Source organism: Lycorma delicatula, chromosome 11 (assembly GCF_047948215.1).
Source record: "Lycorma delicatula isolate Av1 chromosome 11, ASM4794821v1, whole genome shotgun sequence".
Lineage (NCBI taxonomy): Eukaryota > Metazoa > Arthropoda > Insecta > Hemiptera > Fulgoridae > Lycorma > Lycorma delicatula.
This window is the reverse complement of record NC_134465.1, coordinates 53,461,979-53,474,683: the sequence shown is the minus strand read 5'-3', so window position 1 is coordinate 53,474,683 and position 12,705 is coordinate 53,461,979. Positions and strand designations below refer to the sequence as shown.

The 12,705-nt window shown below is 31.4% G+C and overlaps 1 protein-coding gene across 2 annotated transcripts in view; it reads right to left on the bottom strand.

Moving 5' to 3' along the window:
• The window catches only part of ktub (Tub domain-containing protein ktub), an 86,190-nt gene extending 77,316 nt beyond the window's left edge, over positions 1 to 8,874 (bottom strand). For both annotated transcript variants that reach the window (XR_012758167.1, XM_075378350.1), the window contains exon 1: positions 8,629 to 8,874. Coding sequence is in view for 1 of the 2 variants with exons in the window: in XM_075378350.1 (XP_075234465.1) it covers positions 8,629 to 8,721 (93 nt within the window). In the remaining variant the exon portion in view is untranslated. The remainder of the gene's footprint in view (positions 1 to 8,628) is intronic.
• Positions 8,875 to 12,705: the final 3,831 nt, after the last annotated feature.

Sequence of the window (12,705 nt, the reverse complement as noted above, 5' to 3'; positions counted from 1 at the left end):
CGTACTTAAACTGAATGTTCTGTTTAAGAATATTAGTATGTAATTTTTGAGGATCTTCAATGGAAGCCTCTCAGCATGTGATTATTTGTCTCAGCATTTTATCCGTAGGTCCTAGATTCGAATACTGGTCAGGCATGGCAATAATCTTTAATAAGCAATCATTTTTAATAGATTTCAAAAAGGAGGAGATTCTCCTTCTCCTTTTTACTTCCTTGTATGAAGTAAGTATTGTGGTCGTGAAAAATGTTTGTTTTCATATTTCAACGGAAATATCCATTTTGACAGTCCCTGAATTCATTTTGAGTAGTGTTAAAACTAGTCAAAATGGATGCATATGATATACATATGCATCTGTACGTACAAATATCCATATGTATATCGCTTAACTCAAAAACGATTGGCCGTAGCATGTTGAAATTTTGGATTTAACTGTTGTTAACATCTAGTTGTGCACTCCCCTTTTGATTGCAATCGACTAAACCAGACGTGTCCAAAAAGGCCCAAAATCCTCAAAAATTTGGATTTTTGACTTTTTCTTAACTGCAGTAATAAGCCCTCCCATTGAGAGCTTTTTAACGATATATCGATCATAAGTGGTACTTATTTTCATCAGTTCCAGAGTTATAGCCAGATAAAATTTTAATTAATGAAATATTTGGATCTTACAAGGGGAAGGCACATCGATTTTTTTTTTAATTTTTGTTTTTAATTTAAAATATTAATTTATTAATATTAACCTCTAATTGTAAACAATTTTTTTTTCGATAAGTAGTAATTCAATAATAACAATAAGAAAAAAATGAAAAAATATCAAAATTGAAATAGAATTTTATGCACTTTTCATTAAAAAAAAAATGTGTATATGTAATTAATTAGGCGTACAAGGAAGACATGTTGTGTCCACATCAGATTTTTTAAACAGGATGGATCCCAGAAGCGATTCTTTTGTTCGAAAGTTACGCCGACACTCGCTTAACAACACGACGTTCTCAGACATTTCATTACAAATAAGTATGAATCGACGAAAAACGGTACGATCTTTGTTCTTGAGGTTCATTTGATAGGTGTTTGCGCATCAAATATGTACAAATTTCCTTTCAGACTGCGTTTTTTACATTTCATATATTTCTGCAGTTAAGATAACCTCAACTTTTATGTACGATATCTTGGATCTCTACGCAAAATCCTACGCATCTTTAAGTAGTTTTAAACGAGCCTGTTTTGTTTCAAGAAAACATTCCTTTTTCTTATAAGCAGTATATTTTGTAACAAAACTCAAACGAATAGAATTACTGGATCGACTTCAAAAAGAAATAAAAAATGTAATGAAAAGAAAAAAAAATAGTTTATACATTACGCCCTCAATATAATATTTTAAATTTAATTTTGAATAAATGCTAAGTAAGTTCTAGAATTAGCTTAAATTAGCCATAATTCGAATAAGTTTCGTAATCCGTATCTCGTACACTCATATTTCATTTAAAAATTTGACGCCTACAAAAAAAATACTAATAAAATAAATATTGACGTAGTGGAAAAGTTATTTTTTCCATTCCCGTACAATGTTAAAAAAATGTTTCTTTTTACATGACTACCCAAAAAGGAGTGTAATGTACTTAGGGTGAATGTATGTGTTTGTTCTACTGTAGCAGCTGTACGGCTGAACCGATTTAGATGTATGACCCCGCGTTGGAATCTTTACGTTACCAGGAGTGTCATAGACTATATAAATGTATATTTATGCAATTGATTCAAAAGTTAAGGTAAATAATCTGGAAAATGATTCTAGAACTTGAAATAAGGAAAAGAAGTTCATACAAACATATGTCCGAAAACGCTTTGATATCGAATTATTACTAATGAAAAATGTCGCACGGGTTTCAGTTCATCTGGTGAAATTTCAGTATATTAGGGATATACTTGATGGATTCTAAAGTATTTTAACCTGAAAAATCGAATAAAATAGGTCCCAGAACTGTAATTACCATAGTTTTCATGATACCCAACGTAAAACAAAAGCTGTTCTCCGTGGCGTGAGTGGTAGCGTCTCGGCCTTTCATCCGGAAGTCCCGGGTTCGAATCCCGGTCAGGCGTGGCATTTTCACATACGCTACAAATCATTCATCTCATCCTCTGAAGAATGCCTAACGGTGGATCCGGAGGTTTAAAAAAACAAAAAAAAAAAACAACGTAAAACAAAAAGTTCGGTGACAAAAAATATTTTTCTAGGTTTGAAGTATAAAAACATTGTTAAATGACTAATAAATGCGTTAATTTTAATATCAAATGTGTAGAAAATTTTATTCTGAGAAAGTTGATTTAATAAAGTTTATGAAAAAAAAATTAACTTCTGTTAATAACAAACAACAAAAACATTTTATAAATTTGTAAAAATTCAAAACAGTTTTTTTAGTACAATAAATTTAGACCTTTTTTTTAAAAAAAAAACACCTTTGAAAATTAAAATATATTTAAAAAAATGTTCAATGTGATTTATTAAATAATAATTTATTATATGACTACAAAAATGAGTGTACTGTATTTAGATTGTATGTATGTTTGTTCAACGTAGCAACTCAAAGGCTGAACCGATTTAGATGTATAATACCGCGTTGGAATCCTTACCGTTACCGAGAGTGTCATAAGCTATATACAAAGTTATTCAAAGAAACGGGAAATTTTGAAAGCTGTGTTGGTAGCCGTGGGCGATTGGTACCACTTGGTAAGTGGCGCCAGCCTCTCTAACCTAACCTGCCATTTAGTTGTCAAGAATCCTTGGAGTGGTGCGCAACGTGTATTTGCCATCAAAGCGTTTTACAAAAACAATGACAGTGTGGAGGGAGCGCGTAGAGAATTTCGCCGTCATTTTAATCTGGGACGGCACGACCGTGTTCCATCAGCAAATGCAATTATAACATGGATATCTAATTTTGAGGAGACCAGTTCAGCAATGAAAAAGAAACCTCCAGGCCGTGAGCGAACCGTCCGTACACCACAGAATGTTCAAGCTTTACAAGATGCTGTCACACGAAGTCCACATCGGTCAATCCGTCGTCTCTCAGCATCTTTACAATTGCATAGTTCAAGTGTTCGAAGAATGTTAGTGAAGGACTTGCAATACCATCCATACAAGTTCCAGATCGTCCAGGAACTGAAACCGAACGATGCAGTTGTGCGAGCACAATTCTGTAATGTAATGCTTCAGAAGATAAATAATAACGAAGAGTTTGTTCACGAACTGTGGATGTCAGACGAAGCGCATTTCCACCTCAGCGGATTTGTTAACAAGCAAAATTTCAGATACCGGGCACAAGAAAATCCTACGCAGCTACACCAGCGTCCGTTGCACAGCCAGAAAGTGACAGTGCGGTGTGCTATGTCATCTTACGGTGTTATAGGCCCTTATTTTTTTGAGGATGACAACGGTCTTGCGATTACAGTGACGTCGGCTCATTACATAGCCGTGCTTGAAACCTTTGTTGTGGAACAAGAAAAAGAGATTTCCACAGATTCTTAACACAGTCTGGTTTCAACAAGACGGAGCAACGTCACATACTGCACGAATATCAATGGCAGCTGTACGCAGATTGTTTGGACAACGTGTCATTTCACGAAATGGTGACATTAGATGGCCTCCCAGATCGCCTGATCTCTCAGCTTGCGATTACTTTTTGTGGGGTCACCTTAATAGCAAAGTGGTCCACAGTAGACCTGCTACAACGGAAGAACTGAAGGCAAAGATCCGAGAAGTAATTGCGGAAATTCCAGTCGAGATGTTACGTCAAACCATGAACAATTTAACGAAGAGACTTCGTGAGTGTTTACGTAGAAGAGGTCATCTGGAAGATGTCATCTTTAAAAAATAAACTAAAATGTATGTAAAATAAACTAAAAATAAACTAAAATGGCAACAGTTGTACAATTACATGAAATAAAATTCATTTTCTAAAAAAAATGTATCATTAACGTTATTTAATTTTTTTATTTCCCGTTTCTTTGAATCACTCTGTATATATAAATAAAATGAATTAAAATATTTGAAATAAAAAATTATACTATATACAAATACTGTATACAAAATTATTACCCGCACGCTCTTCAATTATCCTATATTAGTAAATTATTAAAGGGCAATATTTTTTTTTGGGAGTCGTGTTTTTTAATTTCTAATATTTCTCTCTCTCTCTCTCTCTCTCTCTCTCTTGTTATTTTTGGAGTCGGATTCAATTTTTTTTAAAAATGTTTTATTTATTTAAATTGTAAAGGAAGTACAAGTGTTTTATTTATGTTTATTTTATTCACCAACTATAAATTTCTTTGTATCTCACATACACGCGCGCGCGATACATACAGTATGTAAATAGTTATTTTATTTAAATCTGCTGTATAAATTATATATTATGAATATATAGAATATATTATGAATATAATAGACTATTAATTTATACAATTCTCGTTTATAAAAAAGAAGAATAAGTTACGAACGGTTGGAAAGATAAAGCAAATAAAATTTTCTGAGATTTTATTTTAAAGCCAAAATAATAATTTTTGTTACGAGTATTATCTTACTTCAATAGTTTACTTTTTTTGAGAATTCATGAAATGCGAGGTATACAAGCAAAAAGTAGACACGCGTAACGAAATGGTTGCTCGCATTCCCAATGCTGCCGTCCTTATCAAGGACGCAAAGATATTATTAGGTTAACCACAGAAAAATGTAAGGAAACGAGATAAAAAGTGCGTCGATCTCAATGGTGGAATTATCGAATATTTACTTAAATTATAATACAGTATAAATCACGCTGAGTTTTTTTTTGAAAAGTTAATTTTTTTGGAGAAATTAATTTCTCAAATATGGTACCTCTAATATGTTAAATAAATTAACAATTAATATAATCCACCTTACCAGCATGTTGATACGTTCTCTAGATCTTTCGGCTTACTTGAAAGTCATCATCAGCAGTTAAAATTAATGAATTTAAAGTAAAATTGTAAAAAAAAAAATCATAGTTAAAATTTAAATACAGTCTTTTTTACACTTCTGATTTTAAATAATTTAATTTTAACTTCTGATGATGGCTTCCAAGTAACCTGAAAGATCTATAGAACAGATCAACGTGCTGATAAGAGGATTATATTAATTGATAAATTTATTTAATTAAAAGTATTTTATCTTTCAAAGGTATAAATAAAATTTTTTTAAAAAAATCTGTTTTTAATTTTTACAAATTTATAACATTTTTATGTTAAGTTTTGTTCAAGCCCGTCGGACTTGTCTAATGGTTAACTTATTTAACAACTGATTTTCGAAGTCGAAGGTTCTGAGGTTCAAATCTTTTTTTTTTTTTATTTAACCTCCAGGACCACCGTTACTTTTTTCTTCAGAGGATAAGTTGAATGATTTTTAGCGTGTGTGAAAATGTCATAATACCTGATCGGGATTCAAACCCGGGTGAAATGCCGAGACGCTACCATTCGCGTCATGGAGGCCGGCTAAATCCTAGTAAAAAAGTTAGCTTATTTATTACAAATATGATTTGAATACTAGAAACAGTGGATACTGGTGTACTTTGTGGTTGAGGTGGGGGGGGGGGAGGATTAACAAACGTCTGAGAAATGCTCTATGCAAGACTATACCTCATTTATATATCATACATTTCATCCTCATCTCATTGGGCCATGGTTTGAAAAAATTGTAACGTACACAATGGGAAAGTAAAAAAACGTTTTGTTCTGTTTTGTTTTCAATAATAAAAGTTGAGTTTGGTAATTGTCAGTTTTCGCATTTTTTTCACTGTTTTGATGAAACTTCTTCAGATTTCATGAGAAAATGAATAATAACGTTTGTTTAAGGTGGGGAAAAAGTGCATTTTTTAATGAAAAATAAAAATCACATAACACTTTAGATTATGTTGACTCCGTTGGTGATGAATCGTGGGGTACATAAACACAACCTAACCAAACATAACCTACGCTCACTAAGCTCGTCTAATTAACATTAGATAGCGCGTAATACGCATATTTAACGTTAATTCTACAAGGTTAGCGAGCTCAAGGGGAAAGCGAGTGTAGGTTATGTTTGATTAGGTAATGTTGATATACATACGATTCGTCAGTACACGAAGTCAACATAATCTAAACAAACAACCTACGCTCGCTTCGCTCTCTAAGAGATATATTCTTTTTAATATATTGTAATAATACGTTTTATTTATTTTTTGATAAAGTTGCATAAAAAAAAGTGAATAAAATTGGCTGTGTGATAGCAAACAAGTACCGTTGATTTTTTTTTGTTTTTCCTAGTTTTATTAGATCAATTTTCTCAGAATTAAATTCCCTACAAGTTTTGAAAATAAAATTTACGCGTTTATTTATCATTGAAAAAAGTTAATGTACCTAAAACCTAAAAAAAACAGGTTTTTCGTCACTGAATTTTTCTGTTTTACGTTGGATATCATGAAAACTACGGTAAATACAATTCTAGGACCTGCTCATTAGATTTTCGAAATCAAAAAACATAAGATAACCACCAAGTCTATCCCTTTATATAATGCCTTAAAAATTTTGCCGTAAAGATATCTTAATAGTTCTAGAATATTATAAAAATCAACCAACCAATCAATACATATTTAAATCCCTGTTTTTAAAAAGCATGGTGCGTTAGTTTGTTTGTTGCATGTGGTCACATTTTTATTTTGAATGAAGCGCCATCATCTGTCGGAAAAAACTGAACTAACAACTATATAATAAATTGTATTGTGTACTATACATAGTACGTTGTTTTTATTAACATTTATTATACTTATTATTTTTTTACATTTTGTTAAAAACCATAGTAGACATAAGTTTTTTTAAAATTAAAAAAAATAAGATTTAGTATAGAAGTAGCATGCTTCTTGATACATACGATGTATCACGGAGTTCGTTAGAACTTCGTCGGTAAGAGATCAAGGAACTACTTTTACAGTTCTAAACATGACCTAACCTAACAGTGAAATAAAAACGGGGGGAAAAAATAAAATAAGCGTGAAAAAATTATATTTTAGTTCAATTAGATTTGTAATAAAGAATACTTTCAAAAAAATACCTGGAATTTTGTTAGACAACGTTTTTTTTCCATTTGAGGAACCGCGGGACTCGAATATGTCATTTTATTCATTTTTTTAATGTACCTTTACGAATCGCGCCGCTAGATAGCAGTACTTGATATTACTAGGTAGCTTACAAAAACTTAATAATGTACTTGAAATAATACAATTTAAAAGAAAATATACTACAGCTTGTTTTAATAGAAAATGCTGTTACGTAAATGAAAGTAGTAAAGATGAAACAATTTTTTTAATTCCCATCTCTTCTTTAAAAAGAAATAAAAGTATTAGTTTACAATAATTTTATTAAAAAGAAATAAATAAAACAGATATAATTCGATTGGTAAAATCGATTTTAAAGATAAAAATCGAAGGTTATACTTATAAATAAGTGCAATATTACATCACATCAGTGCAATATTAGTATACATGACGATTCGTAAAGGTCATTATACTAGTTTTATTAAAAAAGGAAAAAACTGGCCGTTTCAATTTTTTTGTTATAGAAAGGCAATAAATTTTAATAATAAATCCATAAGATAACAATCAGCAATTCATAAAAATAAAAAAAATAATAATTTAACAACAAAACCCAATGTTATCCAAAAAAAATTACAATGAAATCGTAAACCGTACGATAAAAGTCTCGCAGATATAATTTCCTCCGATCAAAAATGAAAAATTTCCGTGATATAAATAAAATTCTTTTTAACAAAACGATACTGATATCAAAAAAGGTAAGACACTACACATTTCTATTAAAAAAATCTGTTATTAATTTAGAATTTTCTTTAAAAAAAATATATGTAATAGACAATAGATAATACAATAATAGATAATAAACGATATTTAAGTGTTCCATATAATAAGCAAAAAAAAGAAAATTGTTTTATAAAACTCTTACCGGCCCGATTTCATTTATATATAATACATATCACATTTACAGAAATAATACAATTCTTATGATTATTCGTTGTTTAATAAATGAAATCGGCCCGGCAAGATATTTTTAACAATTTTTTTCTTATTATATATAACGCTTAAACATTGTTTATTATCTATTATTGTATATCTATTGTCTTTACATATATTTAACGTGTATTTTTTTTTTTAAAGAAAATTCTAAATTAATAACAGATTTTGATAATAGAAATGTAATGTCTTACCTTTTTTGATATCAGTATCGTTTTGCTAAAAACAGTTTTATTTATATTACAGAAATCTTTATTTTTTGAACGGAAGAAGTATCTGCGAGACTCTTACTGTACGTACGGCTTACAATTTCATTGTAATTTTTTTGGCTATATTACACAATGTGTAACTTCTACTTCATTATATTTCTGTCATCATAGCAACAGAAATTATTAATAGAAGTAAAATTACTAATAATTTCCTCTTTAATGAATATCAGCAAACTTGATACTTTACAGACGGTCGGCTAGACGATCGGGCGGACACTGACCGTCTAGTTATTTTTAAAATGAATTAATTTACCATACAATTAAGGAATAAATTATTATAATAAATTATATATACTTACTTTATTCTTTTTATATCTTTTGTCATAATAATAGTAATCGAAATTTCTTCTTAACGCAAGATAATCACTATCGTAAATTACCATGTCGATCATTTTAATTTTTCGATTATTTTTTTAATTAATTATTTTGATTGATATAATATATACATATATATATATATAACAAGTAATATATTTCACTTACGATTATCGATGCAAAAAGTATATAAGTTAACAACAGACTCGGAAAAGAGGTGGTGTGTTTGTTATTCAACGTAGAATACATTTAAATAAAAATATAAGAAAAACATTATGTATGTTATTGTTTCACAAATTAAAAATAATTGTAAAAAAATACAACTATGTAATTAAAACAATCGGATTGAATACGTAGTATTTAACACGTAAAAATCCCATTGAAATCATGTTTACTCTTTTTCTCACAATTTCAGTCATGCAATTAATTATTATTTTTTTGTTTCCTTTGTCACCAGATCATTTATATCGTGTACTTAACTATGCATATATTATTTAAAAGTTGTTTGTAACATCAAGTAGATAACACACACACACACACACACACACACACACATATATATATATATATATATATATATATATATGTGTGTGTGTGTATGTGCGTGTATATATACTCGCGAAAGTACAGACATATACACTAAGTTCTATTTTAAATATAAATTTAAAATGTTACATTACTTTTCTTTATATAATTTTTTTGTTGTTTTTATATATTTATGTCAATTGTATATTAATTGAATAACTCCTCAATCTTCTTTCTGGTTATCTATCAAAAACAAAAAGTCTCCCTTGAAAAAATGTTACCTATAAATCTGTTTTAAATATTTTATTAAACATCATTATAAAAGAAAAACAAGTTTTGTTTCAGAATGGAACAAGAAAATGATATAATCTAATTTCGTTGGACTTCAATTTATAATAGGTAATCTAAAAAGTAGTGAGCCTTTTGCTCACGAGATAGTGTTAGGGTCCCTAATCTCAGGTTACATGAGTAGCAGTGGGTCAGGCCAAACGTCATTTGACAGCTGGCAGTTGAAGTTAGTAGATGTGCAAAAGGTGTTGGAATCTTATACCCAGACGTAATGTATTAACTCACCGGATTGTCTAGTGGTAAACTTGTTTCCCAAATCAGCTGATTTGGAAATAGAGAGTTCCAGCGTTCAAGTCCTAGTAAAGTCAGTTATTTTTACACGGATTTGAATACTAGATAGTGAATACCGGTGGTCTTTGGTAGTTCGGTTTCAATTAACCACACATCTCAGGAATGGTCGAACTGAGATTTTACAAGACTACACTTCATTTATTTTCATACATATCCTCATTTATCCTCTGAAAGGTAATTCCCGGAGGAAAAAAACAGGAAAGAAAGTATTCAGGACACTAACTTACCGGGTTGGTCTAGTGGTGAACGCGTCTTCCTAAATCAGTTGATTTGCAAGTCGAAAGTTTCAGCGTTCTAATGAACGCTGTCCTAATGAAGTCAGCTATTTTTACACTTATTTGAATACTAGATCATGGTGTTCTTTGATGGTTGGGTTTCAATTAACCACACATCTCAGGAATGGTCGAATTGAGACTGTACAAGACTATACTTCATTTACACTCATACATGTCATCCTCTGAAGTATTATCTGAACGGTAATTACCAGAAGCTAAACAGGAAAAAGAAAGACGTATTACGCCGTGAAGATGAGTGAATTTACCGCAAAACTGCGCTACATTTTACAATTTTATTTCGGTAAAGGCGCTAATGCTGCGCAAGCCCGTGAAGAAATTTGTACAGTTAATAGGCAAGATACGTTATGAAAAGCAACAGCCAAAATATGGTTCAATCGCTTTCGTTCTGGAAATTTCGATGTTCAAGATGCTCCACCTTGGTAGTCAAATATTAATCATTTAATATTCATTAATGACTTATTTAATGAAAATTTCAAACGGAAATGCCTCTTCTTTGCGGATGATACTGCCATAGAATACAGCTGCGATAATTCGGAACATATAAAAATACAGATTGAAGAAGATCTCGTTATTATCAAAGATTGGTTCCACAACTAATAAATTATTTATTAGTACAAGTAAACTGTTTCGTTAATTTCCTGGATAGGGAGGAAGCAACCTTCTTTGTAAAGCATCATAAACATTCTTGGTCGTGTAACGCTATTTTTGTATGTGAATGTATAAGGAAAATTAATTCCACTAAATATTTAGGCCTAATTATAGATACTTTCCACTTTCCTTGGAAGACGATATTGAAATTAAGGAAAGAATAATTATTATAGTTATATAAGTTTTACAAGTTACCATATTATTGCAATCAAAAATTGTTGGTTTATATATATATATATAACGTTTATATATATATAGCTTATTAAATCTAGACTCGAGTTGGAATCGTATGTTGGGCAGGAACTTATAAATCTCCTTTTAACAAATGTGGAAATAGCACAAACAAGAATAGTTAGAATTATGGATTCAGAAGTAGTTTCATACTAATGTCGAGCTACCATGATCACATAAGGATAGAAATGGCTTTAGCTGCAATGTGCAGATAAGGTACGCTGATCATATAAGGGCTATGACAGAATTATGACCGTACTGTCACGCTCGGAAATGGAAAGGGGAACCAAAAAGCCCTTCCCTATTTTATTCCCTGATGTAGCCTCTAACCAACCTAAAATTTTGCGATTAAGTTTCCAAAAATAAATCAAGAAAATAAAGCCGTTACTATGGAAATCAAGAAAAAATGATTTTCGAGTAGCAACGCAATTAGAAGGGGAAAATTAATATTACTGGGAAAATAGTTATGTTGCAAAAAAGGCGTTGGAAAATTAACAATTTTGGCAATTTTAAACTGGAACTTTTGACGCGGTATCCTTTAAACCTATCCAAATACCAACGAAGAAAAGAAAGAGTATTGGTCAGATCATCCCTGCAGTCAAAAAAAAGAAGCCATTCGTGCATCAGAAACACCGGAACAAATGGAGCTTATCAGACCGTCTACGTCAAGTACAGTGGCAGCTCGTAGCTAAAATTAATGGGTGCTGCTCCAGAAAAGTTTTAACCTTTGTTTTAAAATTGTGTAAAAGGAAAAAAACATGTATAAAAAGTTAAATTATTCTGTAAAATAAAAGAACCGAAAAAATGGATATAATAGAATAACTGGAAGCAGGATAATAATCTAATGCTAGACTATCACATTCCAGAATATGGTATACGGTTTTTAAGCACAACACATATGGAGTAAAAAAAAAAACTACTTTCCACCAACACGCCAGGGTCGGTACTGGGGTAGCGACAGTGCTCTCTCACCCTCGCAGTCTCGCGCGCAGCTTCCATGTGTGCATGGGCACAACAGCCAAACACCACCCCGCTGGAACTGTGAAGCGCATAGTTTTATACAAAGATTTTTGTATCGTTTTCATAAACTGGGGGTGTGGCTACTGACATTAAGCTTAAGGATTATATATTGTACAAGTATTATAATAATATGTGTTCTGCCCAAAGGCAAGTTTTCACATGGCCGCCCTGCATTCTGTTCGATTCTGTGTCGTCCCGTTTCATTTTATAGTAACTTACTTCCCTTTTTATATTTTCTACCATTTCCATTCGTTTCCGACCTCCTGCTTTCCTTCCCGTTACAAATCTCTCCAACAAATAGAAATGTTATCACCAACAAGCAGTCACGCCTCAGTCAATGTCCCAACCAACTACATTTTCTTCTTTTTATTATTTCTATAGTTGCCCTCTCTTCTCCCATTCAAGGAAGCACCTCCTCATTCCAAACTCTCTCCGTCCAGCTGATCTTTTCCATCCTCCTCCAAACCCACATATCAAAGACCTCCAATTTTCTCTCCTCTCCCTTCCTAATAATCCATGTCTCTGCCCCATAAAGAGCCACACTCCACACAAAATATTTCGCAAGTTTTTTTCCTTAGTCGCAGATCTAGTATGCTACATAGTACTCTTCTTATTTTGCTGAATGCTTCTTTTGCCTTAGCAATTCGTTGTACAAGTATAAAGAAAGAATTAAAATAAAAAGGACTCGTATCGATAATATCA